Here is a 24496-nt window from a genome sequence, read left to right as displayed (position 1 = left end):
AATAAGTGGTGTGATCAAGATTTGAACTCAGGAAGATTTGGCTTCAGAGACTACATTACTAGATATTAATGAGGTTTAATTAGCTTGCTTCTGATTCATTCCCAAACCCATTTCCCCAAAAAGAATTTAAAAAATGCTAATAATATCCAACTCCCTCCCACCCCGTTCATTATGTATTTTTCAGGATGATGGGACTTAGTGAGGAGCCAGGAATAATTCCAAGGTTTTGTGAAGATCTTTTTGCTCAAGTAGCCAAAAAACAAACCCAAGAGGTATGTTCTCATCTGTAAGCCTTCATGTCAAACTAAAAAACAGTCCAATCAAACCAAAATCAGAGTCATTGCCACTAAGAAAATAATGGAAGATGTAATTCTAATTTCTAGATCTTTCTTTTTTGGAACAGTGGTGTGGAGGAAAGGTTGGAGATTCGAAATTTCAGAATAAATTCCTCTTGACGGGCGGTGAGGGAAGGCTCATCTCCTCTGTCTTCTCTAGCTGTTTCTCCTGTATTACTTTCATGCGTGCGTAGTGACTTACAGTGTGGCAGTTAAATACCATTATATGTTTCTCTGTAGTCAGGTGGATACCAGACATAATAACTAAGGGCAACAGGCATAAACTTCAGAACAACATGAAGTAGTGAAGCTGGAGTTTGAACCCAGATTCAGCCTCAACATTTATGGTCTTCCCACTCTACTACACCTGCAAAGACAGTACTGGCTTCCCTTTTCTCTCACATTCGTACATTCAGCAAGTATTCACTAGGCATCTGCTGTTTGCCAAGCAGTCTATTAGATCACCTTCTCCCAAATTATTACCAGGAATGTGTCAGGGGCAGTTTTTCATTTGTGTGTTTGAGTGTGTGTGTGTGTGTGTGTGTGTACACTTGCTAAAAATCTCTTTTGGAGATTCTGATTTGGTTGATCTGGGCTACAGCTGGGAGTTTTTAATTTTTATAATTTTCCCCTAGTGATTCTTTTTAAAATGTTTTTATTTATTTTTGAGAGAGAGGGAGAGAGTGAGCAAGTGTGAGTGAGCGGGGGAGGGGCAGAGAGAGGGAAACAGAATCTGAAGCAGGCTCCAGGCTCTGAGTCAGCACAGAGCGTGATACAGGGCTCAAACTCATGAACTGTGAGATCATGACCTGAGCTGAAGTCAGATGCCTAACCAACTGAGCCATCCAGGTGCCCCTTCCCCTCATGATTCTTATGATAAGGGAAATTACAGAAATATTGTGGTAGGTTTGGGAGTATGGAGTTAGAAGACCCAGTCCCTGTAGTTAGGAGCATGTGATGGAGAAATGAACCAGCAAATGGCCAAGTGCAATCAATTTAAAGTTAAATATAATAGAGTAAGAACAGGGTACTGTGAGAATATATAAGATAGGAGGGAGATAGGTTTTTTTAGATGAGGGAACAACTGAGCTTATTTTTGAAGGAAACATAGCAGTTATTAGCTTGGTGAAGAGGGAGCAGGACATTCTGGGCAGCAGGAACAGTGTGTGCAAAGATTTTAAGGCGAGAAAGTAGGGGGGTGCCTGGGTGGCTCAGTTGGTTGAGTGTCCAACTTTGACTTGGGTCATAATTTCATGGTTTGGGAGTTAGAGCCCCACATTGGGCAACCTGATGTCAGCACAGAGCCTGTTTTAGATCCTCTGTCTCCCTCTCTGTCTCTCTGCCCCACCCCTGCTTGTACTCTCTGAAAAAATTAAATAAGCATTAAAAAAAGAAGAAAGTAGAGAGACTTAGGGAATCTATAAATTGTTTACTTTGCTTTAAGCATGGAATTTGAGGGTGGAAGGTGACAAGAGATGAAACTAAAGAGGCAGACAGAACTCAGCTTGTGAAGGACTTTATGAGCCATGCTTCCAGAAATCTAAAAGGCTATGGAAGGTCAGCAGGGAAGTCATAGGACCATCTTTGCTCTTAAAAAAAAAAAACAAACCAAGAAGACAGCTCTGGCTGCAGTGGAGAATGGATTGAAGGGAAGTAGAACTGGATGCAAAGAGATCAGCCGATGGCAAGGATGTGGAGAGACAGGCACCCTCCTACACTGTTGGTGGGAATGTAAACTGGTGCAGCCGCTCTGGAAAACAGTGTGGAGGTTCCTCAAAAAACTATCCATAGAACTCCCTTATGACCCAGCAATAGCACTGCTAGGGATTTACCCAAGGGATACAGAAGTGCTGATGCATAGGGGCACAGGTACCCCAATGTTCTTAGCAGCACTTTTAGCAATAGCCAATTCATGGCCTAAATGTCCATCACCTGATGAATGGATCAAGAAGATATGGTTTATCTATACAATGGAATACTACATGGCAATGAGAAAAATGAAATCTGGGCATTTGTAGCAATGTGGATGGAACTCGAGGGTGTCATGCTAAGTGAAATAAGTCAGACAGAGAAGGACATACCATATGTTTTCACTCATATATGGAATAGGAGAAACTTAACAGAGGACCATGGGGGAGAGGAAGGGGGAAAAAACAGTTAAGGAGAGGGAGGGAGGCAAACCATTAGAGACTCTTAAATACTGAGAACAGACTGAGGGTTGATGGGAGTGGGGGAGAGGGGAAAAGGGGTGATGGGCATGGAGGAGGGTACTCGTTGGGATGAACACTGTGTATTATGTGGGAACCAACTTGACAATAAACTATATAGGGGCGCCTGGGTGGTTCAGCTGGTTAAGCGTCTGGCTTCGGCTCAGGTCATGATCTCACGGTTTGTGGGTTCAAGCCCCACATCAGGCTCTGCGCAGCCCATTAGCTCAGAGCCTGGAGCCTGCTTCAGATTCTGTGTCTCTTTCTCTCTCTACTCCTTCCCTGTTCACACTCTGTTTCTCTCTGTCTTTCAAAAATAAATAAATGTAAAAAAAAAAAAGACAATAAACTATATTAAAAAAAAAAGATCAGCTGAGGGACTTGTAAACTGTGTAAGGAAGACATGACAAGGAGCTAGATTAAGTTAGTGACTGTAGGGTTAAATGTTTGAGAGATCTTAGTAAATGGAACTTATCTTTGGAGAAATGTCTATTCAAGTCCTTTGCCTATTTTTTAAATTCTGTTGTTTGTCTCTTTGCTGTTGAGTTGTAAGAGTTCGTTATATATTCAGGATACTAGAACCTTATCAGATATGTGATTTACAAAAAACCCTCAAGGATTTTTAAAATAAGTTGCATGCTGTGTTTCTATTCTTCCTACTAGGTCAGCTACCACCTTGAAATGAGCTTTTTTGAAGTATATAATGAAAAAATTCATGACCTTCTGGTTTGTAAAGGTGAAAACGGGCAGAGAAAGCAACCAGTAAGATTAAAACAATTTATGATTTGTTTTTAATTTGTTTTTGTAAATGCAAGTGGTTATATTGGTTCTCAAGATGATCTAGAGGGCTTACATTTTTACTAAAATTGCTGTTAAATGATAGCCAATGCTTGGAATCTACAGCCTAAATAAGTAAATAAATAGTAAATAAGCTGAATGTTATTGTTAGTGGAAATTAAATTAGGTATCAAATTTAGCCTCTTTTAAAGCAAATGTTATATAAAAATTAAATATAAAATGTTTATTCCAGAATTTACTTGGACCACTTAAATCAAATGCCAGATCCTTAAAAGTCTATAAAGCCAAAAAGCAGAAGTTTAAAAATTGTGTTGTTATCATAGAATATGCATTTTATCAGATTAGTTAGGAAATTGATAACAGTTCTGGTTACAAAGCTCGCTTCAGCAGCACGTATACTAAAATGTATAATGTAAAAGTGAAAATGATTTTAACTGAAATTTATTGAACTTATTTTAGAGAGATCTTTAAAAGTGTAGAAATAATAGCTATTGCAGGTCTTAAGAATAAAGAACTTCTAAGATATGTGATGCTGCAGTGAACAGTGGCATATTGTGCGATTATAAAACAGTTTGGAGATTGAAGTGGTGTCTTAATGCCTTACAGACTTGTGTTTGTGCGAACCTTTATATTTATCTCTGGGTCAGGTAAAGGCAAAGCTCTTTGCCTTACACTCAATATAGAAACAAAGATCATTTAAAATTACATTTTATATGAAATATTTGTCATGCCCTTAATAATGCTAACGTCTGCTTCTACTAGCTGAGAGTAAGGGAGCATCCTGTTTCTGGACCATATGTTGAAGCTCTGTCCATGTAAGTGTTTCGCTCAGCAAGAGCCAGGAGGAGAAAAGAAACTAATAGAGTGAATGTTGTTCTCATTTGCCTCCCCAACTTTGAAACCCTGGATAACTAGTCTTCTATTCTTAATATTATTCAATTAACCATTCTTTCTCTTTCCAAATAGAGTGTGAGCTGTTTGTTTTTGTATTTGTTTATGTATTTCATAGCACCTGTGAATTGCCTGGCATAGAGTGTTAGTTATGTTGTGTGTGAAAGATTTGATATTTCTCCCTACCCCTCCCTTTCCCCCGTTAAGTTAAGCCTTCCCTCTTGAGTTCCTTTATGTATCTATTACTTGAAGCTGAAGAGGGGAGAAGGTGATAAGGTTGGTGTTGAGAGTGTGAAATATACTAAGCATCATTTAGTTCATCTTTCAATACTCCAGATGCTTTCTTAAAGGAAAGGGAAAGTGATTAGGATGGATTCAGCTCCATTTAATAAACCTGGGATTATGTTAAGATCCATACATACCAGCATACCCACCCCATGTATATACATCAAGTGTTATGTTTGGGTCTCATGATTTACGCTTGAAAATTATAATGTTAAGAAGTAAGCTGCATCATTAATTAAAAATCATACTTTTTGGTAAAATTAAGGCATTTTGTTTTCTACCCTTCAAGAATGGGGATAGTGAAAGATTCTGTGACAGATTCTGTGACAATCAGTATAATAATATCTATGAATTATTCGATGTGGTCTTTAAAGGGTAATTATTGTAATAGAGAGGCTATTATTACATTATGAGAGTAAGAATGTAATTATTAGCAAAATTGATTTGTCTTTTTACTTTTTAAAAATAGGAATGTTGTCAGTTCTTACTCTGATATCCAGGTAAGATTGATTGTATTTTATCTTCTTTCCACTAGATAAAGATCATAATCTTAAGTATTCATAAGAATATTTCTCCTTAATTACTACTTGCCTAAGTTAATCTCATTAATTCATTATGAGTTGATTTATTTTGTTATACTTTAATAAAAAGAATTATTCTTCTAAACTAAAAATAAAAATGACCATCATAGTAGCTTAGAGTTATTGAAATAGCAGTTGGAAAATGTGATTTGCTGGGCTGGCTCAGGCGGAAGAGCATGCAACTCTTGATCCTGGGGCTGTGAATTTGAGCCCCAAGTTGGATGTAGAGAATACTCAAACATAATAAAATCTTAGAAAAAATTAAGGTGTGATTTCCTGATTCAGATATCTGTGATGGACATAAAATTGTCAATGGGAATACAAATGATTAAATTCTAAGCATTTATTTATTTCATTTTATGAACAGAACAGATTATAAAGCATATATGTTGCCAAACATGCTTACTTACCTTTGTTGTTCCTTAATTTGTTCCAGTAAATTTTAGTTTGCAGTTCTGACCTCCCTCTCTTCTTTCCTCTAAGAGTTGGTTAGAATTGGGAAATAAACAGAGAGCAACAGCTGCTACTGGTATGAACGATAAGAGCTCCCGCTCACATTCAGTTTTTACCCTGGTGATGACCCAGACCAAGGTATTCTTCTTGTTCATAAGTTCTTAGCTATGATAGCAACTATAGTCAGGTTTTATGTTTTTCGTACTTTATTCTTCAAATCAAAGGTAAGAGTATGATAATATAAATAAATAATTGGATTTGAGTATACACAGTAACTGAATGACTTTTAGTATATATGGCAGGTTTTTTTTTTTACTGTTTGAAACATCAGGGGCACCTGGGTGGCTCAGTCGGTTAAGCGATTGACTTCAGCCCAGGTGATGATCTCACAGCTCGTGAGTTCAAGCCCCACATTGGGCTCTGTGCTGACAGCCCAGAGCCTGGAGCCTGCTTCAGATTCTGTGTCTCCCTCTCTCTCTGCCCCTCCCTAACTCATGCTCGCACGCTCTCTCTGTCAAAAATAAATAAAAACAAAAAAATAATGAAAACATCAATAATGTGATTATTAATTTATGTTATTAATATTATCATATCAATGTATGATAATATGTTATCAATATATGGTAATTGTACAGTATTTGGAGAAACCTATCAGAAAGTCAAAGATTTAAAAAAATTTAGCCATAGGTTCTGCTACTCAAATAAAGCCTCTCTAAATATTTTGGTATATTTTAGTTGTTTTATAATCATACTTAAACAAATTTACAAGATCTGCAACAATTTTATGCTATTAAAATTCTTTGCCAAAGAATTTTATCCTTTTTCCTAGCTATAGCGCATTCTATTGACTATTCCTGTTTCTCAAGTTTTTCTCTACTGTTGGACATTTATGTGGCTTTTAAATACCTTGTTCCTTTAATGCTGGGCTAAATGGCACCTTTGTGTACATTAAGTTTTTGCTTCATTTATGGTCATTTTCTTAATAGAGTAGTTGTGAGTTTTTATCTCTTTAAAGTCATTTCTTTTATTTTGGCATAATTCAAGCATTGCTCCATGTATCTTGAATATATATATACATATATATATTACAAATTATCACAGATTCATGAAGGGATAGTTTCAAAAATAAATGAGTGGTCTGTAATCTTGTATAACTTTCCATTTCAAGACTTACATTGATAGAAGTCATAGAAGAACTTATGACACATAAATATCATTTTGCTACAGATAGAATCTGTGGAAGGTGAAGAACATGATCACAGAATAACGAGTCGGATAAACCTGGTAGACCTGGCGGGCAGCGAGCGCTGCTCCACAGCTCAAACTAGTGGAGAGCGACTGAAGGTAACTATGAGACTTTTGTGGGGCACCTGGCTGGCTCAGTCAGTGGAGCATGTGACTCGATCTCAGGGTTGTGAGTTCGATCCCCACCTTGGATGTAGAGATTAAAGGAATATAATCCTTACAAAAAATATGAGGCTTTCTGATTTTGATAAAACTTATTCCCCAGAGCATTATTTTTAGGAGATTGCAAACCAAATATATTTAGCAACAACAACAACAATAAAAAACAAAAACAAAAAATCTTTACGTGCAGTTTATAGATTTGCTGCGGTTTAAGAAGAGATCTTTCCTTTTTGGTTATGTTTACTTTTTAAAGAAAATTAGTAAAGTTTGAGTTATAAAAAAGTTGGTGGTTTATGGTAGAAAATATTTACTCAGTAATTATATGAGGGAAGGAATATATTTTATGAAATAAATTTGTTGCTGAGCAATTATTTTAAATTAGATGTTTTTATCTTGTGTGCAGGAAGGTGTGAGTATTAACAAGTCCTTGCTCACATTGGGAAAGGTTATATCTGCACTTTCTGAACAAGCAAACCGGAAGAGAGGTTTTATTCCTTACCGTGAATCTGTTCTTACGTGGCAAGTATCTTTTGAAGTACAAAGAGTTGTATAAAATATAGTGAATGCTGTGGGGAGAAGAACAATTGACTGACTTCATGTAGCCTTGGGACAGAGAAGAAGTGCTTAGCAGTGTGAATTCAGGAGCCAGACTCCATGGATTTGAATCTAGGCTCCGCATCCTATATGCTATGTGACTCTAGTCTGTTTCCTCCTCTGTAAAATAGGGATAATAACAACGCCTACCTTTCGGGTTATAGTGAAGATTAATTAATGTAAAACTCTTAATACATAGTATGTTCTATATCTGTGTAAACACCTTTTAATAATACTTACTGTTTTTAGTGTTTAATGTTTAATGTGTGAGCATATATGATATCACCAAACATGTTGGTATGTGTGTAAGGTGAAATTGCTTTGTTTGTTTGGCACACCAGGCTAGCATTTTAAGTGTTCAATAAATGTTTTCATTAATGAATATGTTTTCATAAATCAGATACATTATTGTTAAATTACATCTATATAGATTTAACATCCACTTGTGAGAAGCATTAACATATAATTATTCTGATAAGAACCATAGTTCTACTTGATGGCAGTGTGTCTTTGTAATTGGCTTACTAGAATGTAGTTGTCGCCTCAAAACATTTAAGGGAAAATCTGATTTTTTGTGTGTGTGCCTTTTGAAAATGAATGGTGAAAATTCTGCATTAATAAAGATAGACTTTTTAGTCTCATACTATCTTTTTTCCCTCTAAAATAAGGCTTTTGCATATAGTAGAAAACAAAATTTTTGTTATATGTCCATTCATTATATTCAGTACTTATTGAGGTATCTTACTAAATACTTGATGGTTAACCATATTTTAAAATCTTTGTACTGGTTATTGTTTCATGAAACAATATAAAAAGTGTAAGAGAAAATAAAATGTTCATGAGATCTAAAAGTAGCCTCAAATATCAAAAAAGTTCTGAATGGTAGGGTGCCTGGCTGGCTCAGATGGTAGAGCATGTGACTCCTGATCCCAATGTCATGAGTTCAAGTCCCACATTGACCATAGAGCTTATTAAAAAAAAAGTTCTAGTTGGTGTTTGAGTGAAGAGTATAATACTGTGTTATATACCCTATTAGTTTGTTTTGTGCTTTCTAGATAATCACTGCTATTAGGTTGTAGAAGGAAAGTCTAATTATAACTTACTTCCCTTGAAGGCTGTTAAAAGAAAGTCTGGGTGGAAACTCAAAAACTGCAATGATTGCCACAGTCAGTCCCGCTGCCAGCAACATTGAAGAAACATTAAGCACTCTTAGATACGCCAGCCAAGCCCGTATGATAATCAATATCGCCAAAGTAAATGAAGATATGAATGCTAAGTTAATTAGAGGTGACTATTTTTCTAAAAATATGAAAGTTATTTTGTTGATAATTTAATATAGTTTGTTTATAATACTTGTTTATAACATTCTAGTCATCATTCTACAGTGATGGTAGAAGTGAGGAGAAGGACAATGGGAAAGAGAATACGGAGTAGGGAGAAACTATCAGGAACACTGCATGGAAAATGGGAAAGGGGAAATAGCGAGTAGGAAAATCATCTTACAGATGGAGCGATAGATGCATACAGCAGAATAACAATAATATTATAGATTATTAGTTCCTTTCCTCCATTGTCATTCTGTTTGTCAGCTCTACTCTTATTTGGTTCATTGATCTAAAGGATAGTGATCCTGGGCTCCTGGGTGGCTCAGTTTGTTGAGTGTCTGACTCTTGATTTCAGCACAAGTCATGATCCCAGGGTCGTGGGCTTGAACCCTGCATCAAGTTCCATGCTGAGCGTGAAGCCTGCTTGGGATTGTCTCTCTGTCTCTGTCTCTGTCTCTCTCTCCCTCTGCTCCTCTTCCCTGCTCATGCACTCTTTATATATATAAAATAAAATATAAAATAAATAAATAAAGAAAGGGTAGTGATCTAAAGGCTTGAGTTTCTAGCAAAGGACTAACTTCATTTATGCTAAATACTACTTTTTGTTTATCTCTTGGGAATCACCTGCTAAGGATGGGCTTGAGCTCAAGTGTTCCTGCTAGGAACCCTTGATTTGTGCAGTTTCTCTTGGCTTGTGTGGAACTGCCATCTTGTCATAGTCCTTTGTCCTCTGGCCTTTTGAGCTGCAGAGGGTTAATAGCTACTTCAGAGGAGAACGCCAGAGAAGAATGAGTTTACTGTATCACAGTCTGTCTTCTCCCTTTTGGATTCCCCTCTCTTTCATAAATAGGGCTGTTTTCATTAAAAATAAGTATTCTGAATTCCAGCTTGAAAAATCTTTGATTTTTATCAAACATGTTTTTATGACTAGGGTTTGCCAGGACAGTCCTAGTTTATGTCTGTGTCTCAGGGTGATGAATAGTGCTGCCATTCTTTCTCAGAAGTGTCCCACTTGGGACACTACATTATATAGCCATACTGTTTGTGAGGGGGAAGTTCATTAACATGGGAGCACTTTTTCAGGTTACATGGAGATTTATAGGTAATGTAAGTAAAGTAAAATTGATTTCTGTAAATACTCTGTTTTGTTTAGTAATATTTAAAATTTCAAATCAGATTAGAGGATTAAGCCTACTGTGGTAGTTATTGTATATCAAATGTTATTAATCATGCATCTTCTTACAAATATTTAGAATTAAAAGCAGAAATTGAAAAGCTAAAAGCTGCTCAAAGGAACAGTCGAAATATTGACCCCGAACGATACAGGCTCTGCCGACAAGAAATAACATCCTTAAGAATGAAACTGCATCAGCAGGAGAGAGACATGGCGGAGATGCACAGGTGAGATGTAGTCCACACTTCAGATGTCAGTGTGTGGCCTGGAGTCGTTGCGCTGCGGGGAGGGTGGGGGGAGGCCGGAGAGGGAGGAGCTTGAGAAGGGTCTGCAGCTCTGTTCCCTACTTTCTGTATGAACAGAGCAATCCGTCCCTAGACTGTCATTTATTAAATATTCCAAAGTGGCTTCCTAATCTTTACTGATGGTCTTTGGATTCTCAATATTATGTGTCTGGATATTCTTAACTCTATTACTTTGTCTTTGGAAAGAGCATGGAGAGAAAAATTTGAACAAGCCGAAAAAAGAAAACTTCAAGAAACAAAGGAGTTACAGGTATCAATTTCAACTCTCTAAACTGATTTGAAAAATAAAGATGACAGTAAGTATGTAAATATAATTTCTCAAATACTCATTGCATACTGACTCTGTTCAAAGCAATACCATAAACAGAACTAGTATAAAGAAGTGTCGAGATCAAGACTGATTACTTAGGGCCCATAGCTGTGTTGGACAGTTAAAATATAAACAAACCATCTAATTCTATTTACTTTGGTTCAACAAATATTAAATGTTCATGCTCTACTGGGCATGGGGGTGGCCCAAGATGAATAAAATGTAGTTTTGGCCTTCAGAGAGCATGTGATCTGAAGGGAGGTTTACAAAATGGAAATAGATGATTGAAGTGCAGTCTGACTTGACTCAGTTGAACCATATGACACTGCCATTTTTTGGGTGAAAAGTGGTTGAATACTGGGAGTGTCATGTGGTTCAATCTAATGCAATGAAAAGCATATATAAAAGGTAGAGGCTTGGATGAAGGCAGGGGGAATGTCTAGTGGAGGAGCTGGATTCAAGAGATAGAAAGTCAGTAAAATTGACAGATACAGAGGGTGTTTTTGGATCAGACGACAGTGGACAGTGGGTTAAGGAATGAAAACCTTAAGTGGGAATTGTAGGAGTCAGAAGAAGGGGCTGTGAGACTGGGGAAATTTTATTTCATTCCTTTTGTTTTTGTTTATTTAAAGGATGGAAGAGACTTAAACTTTTCTTTAAAGTTTATTTATTTTTGAGAGAGAAGGCTAGAGAACCTGAGCAGGGGAGAGACAGAGAGAGGGAGAGAGAGAGAATCCCAAGCAGGCTTTGTGCTGTTAGTGCACAGCCTGATGTAGGGCATGATGTAGATCACGACCTGAGCTGAAACCAAGAGTCGGACGCTTAACCCACTGAGCCACTCATTTTTATAGAAATCAAAATTCCTTAATGGAAAGAGGTTCAAAAGGGAGAGAGGAGAGCATGGGTCAAGGGCAAAGGTATTGGCAGTGAAGGAAACATTTTAAATGATTGGTAGGTAAAGTATCATAAGAATTGAGGAGAAGGGCAGAATATTCCTTGGTGGGGGTCAGTCCAGCTTCACAGAAGTGAGATTTGAATTTGGAGGTTTGGCTTTGAAGCTTGGGCAAGATTTTGATAGGTAGAAAAAAGGAAGAGTGTATTGTAGGAAAGGAAAATTATATGAGAGTAAAGGTATAAAAGTTTAAGATGTGCTCAGAAGAGTGTGTGTGAATCAGTTTTATTGGAGCAAGCAGTTTGTATAAGGTCATAGGGAGATAAAATTGGCACGATATGTTATGGTTAGCTTATTGATTTTCAGGCCAAGAAGTTTGTTTTATCTTGTGTGAAGTAGGATGTGGTTGAAACTGACTAGGGAGTGGGCATTTTAAGAATACCCTGTCAGGAGCGTTAATTTAGTATAGGCCGTAAGATGGACAGAAAACAGGAGACATTGCTGAGAGGGCAGTCAGGAGGCTGCTGCTCCGTGGTTCAAGTGTGAGGTGATAAGGATGTGAACTAAGGTGATGGCAGCAGATGCAACAAGAGGAACGGACCCGCTCTGAAGACAACCAGTTAAGAAGAGTAGGCACAGTTTGGGGGTGATGAATTGATGTAGGAGAGGGCTGAGGATGGGGAAGATCAGAGGAAGCTCAGCATAATGTTAGAAGTCTCAGAAGTATGATGGTAAGAGTCATAGAGAATTCCTGACATAGGGAGTCTGAGAAACCTTTACTGAGACTTCACATACAGTGATCTTAATGTTTAACATTGACCCTTTATTTTAGGTGGATTTAATCATTTGATGTTTGTCATTAAGGTTAATTTGTTTTCTGATCTCTACTAGAAAGCAGGAATTACATTTCAAATGGACAACCATTTGCCAAACCTTGTCAATCTCAATGAAGATCCTCAGCTGTCAGAGATGCTGTTATATATGATAAAAGAAGGAACAACGACAGTTGGAAAGTATAAACCAAACTCCAGCCATGATATTCAGTTCTCTGGGGTACTGATTGCTGACGATCACTGGTATGTCATTCTTCGAAAAGTAAGAAGGCACCTGCTCACTTTTTAGTAGGCTTCTGCATCTTGGTCATGTACGGTGTCCTTCACGTGAGGCATTCGTTTATACTGATTCTTTGCTATAATTCTTCAAATGCGTCTTTTAGCCAAGACAAACTGACATTCTGAGTGTTTCGCAAGGAAGATAGGTTGATTACTCTCCATGTGAGGTACAATGTAATGCTATTTCTCTTTTGGTGTATGTGGTCTCTTGGTTGAGGGATCATTTCTTGGTATTATAATCATTGACATGAAACTAAACTTCTACCCATCTTTTTTTATTTTAAATTTAAGTAATCTCTACATCCAATGTGGGGCTTGAACTCACGACCACAAGATCAAGAGTCACTCTTCCAACTAAGCCAGCCAGACACCCCAAACTTCTATCCATCTTATATAGCAAGATTTTTGGTTGGATTGACAAATTAAAACTTTTTTATTTGATGTGAATTTTGTTCATATGAATTGAATGATTATATTCATATTGTTGGGATGATAATATATATAAACTGTTTGGGCTCCACATTGTTTTGGAGATTCATTCATGTTGATGTTCTTTTATTTTTACTGCTGTGAAGTATCTTATTGGCTGTATTTATCTATCTTTTATATTGTTACAATCTATCTCAGACATTTGGATTGTTTCTAGTTTGTTACCACATTATTGCTCTGTCCTTATCCCTCTCTCTGGGTACAAATGTGAAGAGTTTCTCTAGAGTGAGTTTCTCAGGTGATAAACTGAGCTATGAGCCGTCAAGTGATAGCCAGTAGGTACTTGGGAGGCCTGACCTACCAGACTAGTCATGCCTAACTGAGAACAGCCTTTCTATTTACCCTGATCTGCTGTATAAATATAGTTTTCTAATTATGCTGTAATAGTAATAAATTTTAAATTTTGGGAAACACTCTTAGATTATGTCTAAGAATACTTGAGACAGTAGACTGTAGGGTATGTTCTTATTCAGTTTTACTTCTAAGTAATTTCACATTGTTTTCCAAATTAGTTTTCCAAAATGATTATGAGTTTTTATGTCCATTGGCATTGAGAGTACCTATTATTCCATATCTTTGTCAACGCTTGGTACTCTCAGACTTTCTTTATGCCAGTCTGGTTGACACGATATGGTATCTCATTTGTGGATTCTTTTTGCATTTCTTTGACTAGTGGTCTTTTCATGTATTTATTGGCCATGTTAGTTTTCTTTCTTTTTTAAATGTTTATTTATTTTGATAGAGTGAGCGAGTGGGGAGGAGCAGAGAGGGAGGGAGAGAGAGAGAATCCCAGGCAGGCTCTGGGCTCTCAACATAGAGCCCAGTGTGGGGCTCCATCTCATGAACTGTGAGATTATGACCTGAGCCAAAATAAAGAGTTGGATGCTTAACCAACTGAACCACCTAGGCGCTACTAATGTGTGTTTCTGTGACTTGACTATTTATGTCTTTTGTCTGCATATTAGTTGGATTGTCTTTTACTTAGTAATTATTTGAGCTTTATAATATCTTTGTATCTGGTACGGCAAATCCCTTCTTCAGGTCCTTTTGCTCTTCTATTAGTTCACTGCTTTCTATAACAAATAAATCTAGTATTACTTACACCAGTGGCAAAGATACCTAGCATCGTCCCAAAGTGTTAAGAGTCCAGTAGGGGGGTTCTGGGTGGCTCAGTTGGTTAAGCGTCTGGCTTCGGCTCAGGTCATGATCTCATGATTGTGGGTTTGAGCCCCACGTTGGGCTCTGTGCTCACAGCTAGCTCAGAGCCTGGATCCTGCTTCAGATTCTGTGTCTCCCTCTCTCTCTGACCCTCCCCTGCTCACACTGTCTCTCTCTGTCTCTCAAAAATAAAAAAAATATTAAAAAAAAAAGAAAGAAAGAAGTCCAGTAGGGAACTAGGAAGTCTCCTGCTTGCCTGGCATTCTGTATTTCCCCTTTTAGAACACTCATCACTATTGTCTTACTCACCACACAGTGAACTTCATGAAAGCTGGTTTCATGTGTGTCTTCGTTGCTAAGACATATGTGGCACATGGGGACTTAATGAATAAAAGAACTTCAGTAGCTATCAATGTGTATTAAGGTTAACATGGGTCTTGCATTCTTAGTGCTTAGAAGTAAAGTCCACTTATAGTTTGAGCCCTAAAGACAAGTTTCTAGCATTAAAAAAAAATGTTAAGTTTATTTATTTATTTTGAGAGAGTGTGTTGAAGGGGGAGAGACTGAGGGAGGGAGAGTGTCCCAAGAAGGCTCTGCACCATCAGCACAGAGCCTGATGTGGGGCCTGAACTCATGAACCATGAGATTATGACCTGCGCTGAAACCGAGTCAGACACTTAACTGACTGAGCCGCCCAGGTGCCCCAAGCTTCTAGCATTTAAGTTGGTCCTTGAAGGATGAGAGAGGTAACATTCTTCCTATGTTGAAGAAATGACTCAAAAGAGAGAAGCTGATGTCAAGGCAAATTCAGGATACGGCTATGGATGATTGAGTGTTAAGATAGGATTGTTATGGGGAAATGGTGACAGATAAAGAATGTTGGTAGTTGAAGCCGGATTGTGGAGGGTTCGGGTTCGGAATGCCAGGCCAAGGAATTTTGATGTCAAGAGTAGATAGACCCAGGAGAGAGAAGGAATCAGAACAAGTAGATATTGTTTAAACCTTTACCTGGTTAAGACACTAGGCAGGTGGGAGGGATGTCCTGCTGGGGGGTGAGCTATTACTTCCAGATTCTTTTCTCTAGATGCTATATTTGAATTGTTATTCTTCAATTATAGATTTTGGAGCCAAATCAACAGCTGGAGGTTTTGGGTTAGGACTCAACTTTTGCTGCTGTTTTTTCCTCTCTGTCAAGTTAATCCAAAGATGACTTTGGAGGGGCACCTGGGTAGCTCAATCGGTTGAGCGTCCAACTTCGGCTCAGGTCATGATCTCGCGGTTCGTGGGTTCAAGCCCATGTCGGGGTCTGTGCTAAATGCTTGCTCAGAGCCTGGAGCCTGTCTTCCGATTGATTCTATGTCTCCTTCTCAGCCTGCCCCTCCCCTGCTTTTGTCTGTCTCACTCTGTCTCTCAAAAATAAATAAATGTGCAAAAAAAATTTAAAAACCCACAAAGATGACTGGAGTGTCTTTCCTATTCTCTAAATAAAAAGACTCAAAGCAGTATATAGCATTTATAGCTGGTTTTCCATAGTGTCAGGGTCCCCTTAATTAGATGACTAAGGAGTCTAAGCATCTAAGTGCTTCCATGCTTTTCCTTCTGTATTACCCTACTTTTAATGAGAGGAGAAGGTTTGTTTTCCTATCCATCTTTAAAACTCATCCATAAAACCAGAAATTAAAAAATAAAACACTTAAAACTGTTTCATTTGTAGGTAGCCATTGTCAATATTCTAATGTTTTTTCCCTTGAATTTATTTTATTTTATTTTATTTTAGGGGAGAGGATTGGTATTATTTTCAAAGTAGTTGTAATCAAAATATGTACAATGAACAACCTTCCCACCATTGATGGACAGAATTGCTAAAGAAGCCAGGCTATTTTCCCCCCAAATTCAAAATGTAGTTGGAGGAAAATAAAAGAATTTTAGATTGCTTTGTCACAAATTGATATGAACCTTAACAACAAAGGAATACCACAGGCAGGATTATCTCATATTGCCTGTTTCTTCCTTTTTCATCTATCCTGTAATTATAACAATGTGCTTCTTATCTTAACAGTACTATAAACAATTTTGATGGGATCGTGAGTATCATCCCAGTTGGAGAGGCAAAGACATATATAAATGGAAAACATATTTTGGAATCCACAGTATTACATCATGTAAGTTAGCTGGTGCTAAAAATGTAACAAGTTGTTTGACTTTGGGCAAATTGTTTAATTGATGTGAATCCCAGTTTTCCTCTCTGTGAGATAAGGTAGTGAACTAGATTAGGGATTTTTCGGTTCTAAAATTATCTTTTCTATTATATTTCTTTGTGTAAAAATGAAAGTTATATTACTATAAACCACTACCTGAAAAGCTGACCACTGACAACATCATTATTTGTTCAGTAAAAAGTTGGGCTTTGGAATTAGGCCGACAGGGTTGAAGTCCTGGTCATTTGCCACATGACCTTTGAAAAAAGTTATTTAACTAAGGTGATTGTGTATCACCCAAGTCAGGATACTTTTGAGAGCATTTTTTTTCTTTTTTCTTTTTTATGTTTATTTTTGAGAGAGAGAGAGAGAGAGAGAGCATAGGCCGGGGAGGGACAGAGAGAGAAGTAGACACAGAATCTGAAACAGGCTTCAGGCCCTGAGCTGTCAGCATGGAGCCTGATGCAGCGCTCAAACTCATGGACTGTGAGATGATGACCTGAGCTGAAGTCAGGCACTCAACCGACTGAGCCACCAGGTGCCCTAAGAGCATTTGCAGTAATTACAGTGGGAGAACAGGCAACTGGTCTGTTGCAGGCAAAGCAAGACATTGGCCACTTCTTATATATCCTACCTTTCAGGGTAGGGGAGGCTAAAATGAAATAATATATAGTTCTTAGCACAGTGTTTGCAAATTGTAAGCTCAGTGACTGCTTATTGTTACTTAAGTTCTGTGGTCTTTAGCCGCTCTTTCCTAAAATTGAGATAATAGTAGTGTCTTAGCGGGTTGTTATGAGACATAAATGAGGTAACATATGTGTAAGGTGTTTAACACAGTGATTGGCATATAGAAAATATTTAATAAATGTTAATTGCTATGATTTTTATGTTTATTATTACTATATTAGATTATATTGAATTGTTGAGATTAATGATTTGTCCCATATAAGTTTGTGGTTCAGACTCACCTCAAGTAGTAAATTTTTTGTGTGCTCTAGGGTGATCGGGTGATTCTTGGCGGAGACCATTACTTTAGATTTAACCATCCAGTAGAAGTCCAGAAAGGAAAAAGGCCATCCGGTAGAGATGCTCTTATAAGCGAGGGTCCAAAAGACTTTGAATTTGCAAAAAACGAGTTGCTCACGGCACAGAGATCACAGTAAGTATCATTGTTGATAAGAAATAGTAAGAATATGAGAGCAGTCTACAAGAGAGAGTTAATCATATCGTGTGTTTCTGGCGGTTAATTCTTTGGGTGCTAGTTTCTGGTGACATGATCTTTCTCTTGGTACATTCATTCATTTAGCAGCATTTATTGAGCAGATGTTATATATCTGTCACCATACTAGGAAATACAAAGAATAACTGAAACTTAGCTACTCCCCTGGAGGAATTTATCCTCTCATGAACTGACAGATAGCTGTGATAGAGCTTCATGACAGAGCCCGCACTGTGTGCAGTTTATGGAGTGAGGGGTGACTCCTAGCCCCAACCAGGAATTGGCAAAGTTTTCTAGGTGACAAGAAGACATCCATTGGAATGGAGTCGCAAGAGTGTTGGACGTTAGCCAGCAGAACAAGGGGAGTGTAACCTTTTGTTTTCTTTGCCCCATTTTTAGCTCATGCAATATTGTAGGATTTCTAATTTAAGCAGTATCCTTGTAAACTTGTAATTGGTAAAGTATACATAAATAAAATACTACAGGGTTTGGACTTTATCTTAAAAGATATGTAATCATTAGGGGCGCCTGGGTGGCTCAGTCGGTTAAGCCTCCGGCTTCGGCTCAGGACAGATCTCACGTTCATGGGTTCGAGCCCCGCGTCAGGCTCTGTGCTGACAGCTAGCTCAGAGCCTGGAGCCTGCTTCTGGTTCTGTCTCCTTCTCTCTCTGCCCCTCCCCCTCTCATGCTCTGTCTCTCTCTGTATCAAAAATAAACATTTTAAAAAATTAAAAAAAAAAGATATGTAATCATTAAAGAATTTTAAGCACACAGAAGATAGACATGATCAGAATCACATTTTTGGAACTCACCATGAGCTAAGTCTGGACAACGGATTAGAGTCAGAGTGAGTGTGGATTGCAAATACAGTTCAGAGATTATTGAAGTGACAGAAGTACAGTGTGATGGGGTCAGAGAGAGTCATAAGGAGTAAGAATCAACCAGGCCTGATGACCAAAGAAGATGAAGGGAGGAGGAATCAGAATGACTGTTACGGACTGGGCTAATCCTACTTTGTTTATCTTTTAAAAAGTCCGAACTTGCTTTTGCTCTTTTTAAAAAAAACTATGGTACAATATATGTAACATAAAATTTACAACTTTAATCATTTTAAAACGTATATTTCAGTGGCATTAAGTATGTTTGCAGTTTGTGTGACCATCAAACTATTCATCTCCAGAACTCACTGAAACTCTGTATCCATTAAACTGGCTCCGCCCTCTCCCCTGGCCCTCCGGCCTGCCCTCGGCCCTCGTCACTACTAGCCTTCTTTCTTTTGATATTCTACTCTTCAGCAAAATTGGGAATAGAAATTTCTATACAGTAGTTGCTAAAGCGTTGACTTTATTGGGAGGAAAGAAGCTTTTAGTTTTTCTATAGTTCTTGATGCTTTTTCCCTTATCTATTGAAAGATGACAAAACTAATTTATGTATTGACTTACCAAAATGTCAAATTATTATAGATGGTTGAAAACATATTATACAATCTGTTTCATTAGCTCTTATATCATTTTTAGAGTTATTTCAATTTTTTCCTAATCTATGACCTAAACATGAATTAAAAGTTATTGATATTTGATATAAAATCTTTGCTGTAACCATTATTAAACATAAAATACCCTTATTTTGTGTTTATTATAATGTTAGCTATAATATTTACTGCAGTGTTCTCTATGACATCATATTTTTATATGACTTATTTTCTTTAAGGTTAGAGAAATATATTTCCTTAAGTACCAGGTATCTGCTCTAGTAACTAAATTAGAAATAAGCAAATTTTTATCCTTTTATATTGTGTTGTATAAGCAATTCTAAGAACAACAAAAGTTTAAGCATGCTGTTGGTAGAGTATCAGAAATTAAATTTTGAGTTTAAAATTTTTGTTTAATGAAAACATTTAAAATTGATTAAGACTGTGGTATATAGAAGATCCTTAACAATGTATCCTGTGAATATCTTGCCACTTTGTAGACTTGAAGCAGAAATAAAAGAGGCACAATTGAGAGCAAAGGAAGAAATGATGCAAGGAATCCAAATTGCAAAAGAAATGGCTCAGCAAGAGCTTTCCTCTCAGAAAGCTGCATATGAAAACAGAATAAAAGCATTGGAAGCTGAACTGGTAAAAGGCTGAACTGGCTTTCTCTTTCTCTGCGGGTGCACCCCACGTCTTGGCTATAAAATTGATTACATCCCTAGATATCAAAGATTAGAGAGTTATTAAAGCCACAGTGAGTCCAGGCTCTTTTTAATTTTATGTTAGGAAGTAAGTTAGCAGTAGACAAATGGCTGCTGGAAGATGAAGAAAAATTGAGATGCTTCTGTCCGTTTTTATGAGAAGGGCCCTTGCCTCAAAGCCTACATGCTGGTAATGCTCACAGCGCTGCTCACACATTATCCCACAACTATTTCGAAGGGGTCATCTTAGCATTCCCACAACCCGTTTTAGAGGAGAATGCTCTGCAAGGCTTGACCAGTGATACTTACTCTAAGTTAGATCAGTCAGGCTGAATTAGGCAGAAGAACTACAGAGCCACTTTTTTATTGGTGAGTCAATTTCTTACACATGGATTAAAGAAATGGACTCATTTTTATTTTATTTTTGAAAAAATGCTGTGTGTTTTTGCCCTAGTTATTTTTGATTATTGTTTTTTAAAGAAAGAAGAGTCTCAAAGGAAGAAAATGCAGGAAATAAATAACCAAAAGGCTAATGACAAAATTGAGGAATTAGAAAAGGCAAAACAGCGTCTTGAACAAGAAATATATGTCAACAAAAAGCGATTAGAAATGGAGACTTTTGCTGCAAAACAGGTAATTTCATTTTGTAGGTATTTGGCTGTATTCTGAGCAACTGCTGGATTTTTTTTTTTCCGCGAAGAACTTACAGTACCTGAGAGGAGATGGCTGAATCTGGGTCTCCAAATGAGATGGGCTCTTCTTTCTGTTTTTGGTTAAGATCATTTTATTTTATTTATTTTTTATGAGAAGGGGTCTTCTTGCCTGAAAGCTTACATCCTGGTAATGCTCATACCTCTGCTCACACATCTTCACACAAATATTTCAAAAGGGACAGAACTCTTATTTCTAGCTGGCTCCATTACTGGTGGTTTTTTTCCCCCTTGTTATGACTCTACAACTATCCTGTGATCAGTCATGCCATTAACGTAAATGAATGAAACAGTGCTAGGGCACAATATGTAGAAGGAAGAAGGGCACAGCTCTAACGGTGGGTCACATCCCAATGTCAGAATGAAGCATTCTCTGTCTGTGGAAAGAGTGGCCAGCAGGCCACTCACCTGAGTGACTGAAGAGAACTCGCAGTAATGGGGTGCTTGTTACCACAGTCATAGGAACTCTGTCGCTGAAACCTTTGTCATCTCAGTGAGAGCAGAGGCACAGGGGCTGCCTCACCCCACTCAACTTGACAAGACTGAAGTGTAAAACCGAAATGTCAGTATTTTAATATCTTCAGTTACCTTTTAATCAACCTTTTTGGCTATTCTTTCTCCTTATATTAGTGGTTCTGAAGGTCTGGTCTCTAGATCAGCTACGTCAGCATTACTGTTAGAAGTGCAGTCTGAGGCCCCACTCCAGAATCTTTACTAAGTCAGAAACTCTGGGAGCAGGGTCCGGAGTCTATGCTAACCTGCATGGGATTCTGACAAAATCTAAAGTTTGAGAAAGACTCTTTATCTCTGCTTGATTCCTCGTATCTTAACCTCAAAGTTTTATCCTCAAGTGGCAATTTTATTTTTCTTTTTTCCAAGTTTTGTGATAAAAGTATGGGTGGAAGAAAATACCTCTAGTAATCCCCAAGTTCTGATACTGTAATATAGTGATGGGATATACCTCTAGGACACAAAGTACTTAGTGAATCACCTGAGAGTCTTGGAAGAAAAAACAGAGCTATTTAAATCTTGAAAACAGTAATTATTAATGGACTGTTATAAGGTCTGTTTGTGTCAAATGAGGTTTTCTTGGTGTCTTTTAAATGTAAGACTGTTTAGTCAACAAATGAACTCTTTTGAGCAGTTTTTTCCTCTTTTGTTTTCCTGAAGGTTTTTTTTTTTTCCTTCCTATCAATGGGAAGAACAAGATTAATTTATGTCATCAGAAGTTTCTAATGATTTTGTTATGGGGCAAATTCATAAAGATATTTTATAAAGCACTTTTGAAAACCTTTTATGCTTAATAAAATATATAAGAAATGTATGATTAATAAAATACATACTGTAAAATGAGGTTTAATTATGCTGTGTTACCATTATCAATTATAATTTCTCTTTTTGTATATTCTCATGTGTGGATCTATGTGGATGAATATCAATTAGGCTTTAGAAGACCACAGCATCCGCCATGCAAGAATTCTGGAAGCTTTGGAAACTGAGAAGCAAAAAATTGCTAAAGAAGTACAAATCCTACAGCAAAATCAGAATAATAGGGATAAAACTTTTTTAAGTGAGTATATGATGATTTTAGCAGGCATTTTCCAAAATTGTATATGTTATTTCATATAATATAATTACTAAAATGTTAATTGCCTTTGTATACTAAAAATGTTTTATTCTAGATGTTGCTGACCATTTGGATCTAAATAAGTTTGTAGGCATGATTGTTTTAGAATATTCAGATTTTAATATATTTAGTTACATAGGTAAATAGTAAACAAAAATCAAGTATTAGTTTGATGTGTAAGATGTTTTTATTTTATTATTTTTTAAATGCTTATTTATTTTAAGAGAGAGAGTGAGAGCAGGAAAGGAACAGAGAGAGAGGGAGAGAGAGAGTCCCAAGCAGGCTCTGCACTATTAGCACAGAGCCTGACATAGGGCTTGATCCCACAAAACATGAATTCATGACCGGAGCCAAAATCAAGAGTCAGACGCGTAATTGACTGACACCCAGGTACCCCATGTAACATGTTTTTAAATCCAATCTCTTTTTCTAATTTTTAGTTATTACATTTAAATGGAATCTAATCATTGGGTACTTCATCTTCTTTTTCATTTGGATGTTTTATTTTTCGTGTATACTTCTACACTGCTGTATAGAACATGCATGTTTTTAATGTAAACATTTTTCATTATGGAAACTTTTTTCTTCTTCTATCATTTATTGTCAAGTTGGTTTCCATGTAACACCCAGTGCTTATCCCAAGTGCCCTCGTCCATGCCCATCACCCCTTTTACCCTCTTCGCCACCCCTCCCCCCAGCCCTCAGTTTGTTCTCTATATTCAAGAGTTTCTCATGGTTTGCCTCCTTCCCTCTCCCCAACTGTTTATTTCCCCTCCTTGTCCCCCATGGTCTTCTGTTAAGTTTCTCCTGTTCCACATAGGAGTGAAACATATGGTATCTGTCCTTCTCTGCTTGACTTATTTCACTTAGCATGACTCCCTTGAGGTCCATCCACTTTGCTACAAATGGCCAGATTTCATTCTTTCTCATAGCCATGTAGTATTCCATTGTGTATATATACCACATCTTCTTGATCCATTCTTCAGGTGATGGACATTTAGGCTCTTTCCATGTTTTGGCTATTGTTGACAGTGCTGCTATGAACATTGGGCACATGTGCCCCTATGCATCAGCACTTTTGTATCCCTTGAGTAAAGCCCCAGCAGTGCTATTCCTGGGTCTTTGGGGAGTTCTATTGTTAATTTTACGAGGAACCTCCACACCGTTTTCCAGAGCAGCTGCACCAGTTTACATTCCCACCAACAGTGTGCACCAAGGGTGGCCGTTTCATTATGGAAAATTTTAAACAAACTATAAAGGTAGAGTGATTAGTACAACAGACTCTTACATACCTATCATCCAACTTTAGCAGTTACCAACATGTTCAATCTTGTTTTGGCTATACTCAGTCCCCATGCCTCCATGGCCTGCTTTGAAGCAAGCCTATCATTTGATCTAATCATTCTGTCATTTGATATGTAAATACTTCACTATATACCTCTGAATTAGATGAGAACTCTCTTTTCTCTCTTTCTCTGTCACTCTTTAACCATAACCATGAGATTATTATCAAATCTAAAAAATTAATAACAATTTCTTATACTCATTAAATTTTGAGTCTACATTCAAATTTCCTGGATTTTATCATGGTTTTTTTAATATCTTGTTTATTTGAATCAGGATACAAGTATGATCAATACATTGTGTTTGGTAGATATGCCTTTTAAGTCTCTTTTATTTATTTTTATTTTGTTTGTTTATTTTTTAAGTAGGCTTTACGCCAACATGGGGCTTGAACTCGCCACCCTGAAATTGAGTCACATGTTCTACTGACTGAGCCAGCCAGGTGTCAGTCTCTTTTAATCTGTAAATTTGCTCTTCTTTTCTCTCTCTTTCCCCTTGTAAATTGTTTATTGAAAAAATCAGGTTATTTATCCTTTAGTTTCCCACATTCTGGATTTTGCTGTTGTATCTCCATGTTTTTGCCTAACATGTTCCTCTGCCCCCAGATTCCCTATAAAGTAAGTGGTCATTATTTCCGTAGGCTTGTCGGATTCAATTTTTTAGCAAGGATACTTGGTAGTTGTAATGTACACTTTCTTTAACTTCTATTTTTAAATACATTTGAAACTATTATATAATATAGTTATTGTTATATCTGTTGCAAGAGGTAAAAAAAAAATACATTTAGTAATATGTCCTTTTATTCCCCTTAGGGCCTAAAAACAGTGCCTTGCAATGAATACTTAATATTTTTACCATGTGAATAATGAGTGTTGTCCTTTCAAAAAAGTGTTCTAATGGAATATTG

The 24496-nt window shown here is 37.2% G+C and overlaps 1 protein-coding gene across 1 annotated transcript in view; it reads left to right on the top strand.

Moving 5' to 3' along the window:
* The window catches only part of KIF14 (kinesin family member 14), a 52271-nt gene that overhangs the window by 6000 nt on the left and 21775 nt on the right, over positions 1–24496 (top strand). Inside the window, exons 4-19 of the mRNA XM_029933137.1 lie at positions 185–272; positions 3206–3304; positions 4103–4155; positions 4986–5016; positions 5581–5688; positions 6778–6894; positions 7361–7476; positions 8666–8838; positions 10130–10277; positions 10542–10605; positions 12449–12633; positions 16376–16478; positions 17513–17673; positions 19705–19852; positions 20389–20541; positions 22062–22188. Of these exons, the coding sequence (XP_029788997.1) occupies positions 185–272; positions 3206–3304; positions 4103–4155; positions 4986–5016; positions 5581–5688; positions 6778–6894; positions 7361–7476; positions 8666–8838; positions 10130–10277; positions 10542–10605; positions 12449–12633; positions 16376–16478; positions 17513–17673; positions 19705–19852; positions 20389–20541; positions 22062–22188 (1874 nt within the window). The remainder of the gene's footprint in view (positions 1–184; positions 273–3205; positions 3305–4102; positions 4156–4985; positions 5017–5580; positions 5689–6777; positions 6895–7360; positions 7477–8665; positions 8839–10129; positions 10278–10541; positions 10606–12448; positions 12634–16375; positions 16479–17512; positions 17674–19704; positions 19853–20388; positions 20542–22061; positions 22189–24496) is intronic.

The sequence above is a fragment of the Suricata suricatta genome, chromosome 3, assembly GCF_006229205.1.
Source record: "Suricata suricatta isolate VVHF042 chromosome 3, meerkat_22Aug2017_6uvM2_HiC, whole genome shotgun sequence".
Classification (NCBI taxonomy): domain Eukaryota; kingdom Metazoa; phylum Chordata; class Mammalia; order Carnivora; family Herpestidae; genus Suricata; species Suricata suricatta.
The sequence above is the reverse complement of the archived record's forward strand: the minus strand, read 5'-3'. Positions and strand labels throughout refer to the sequence as shown.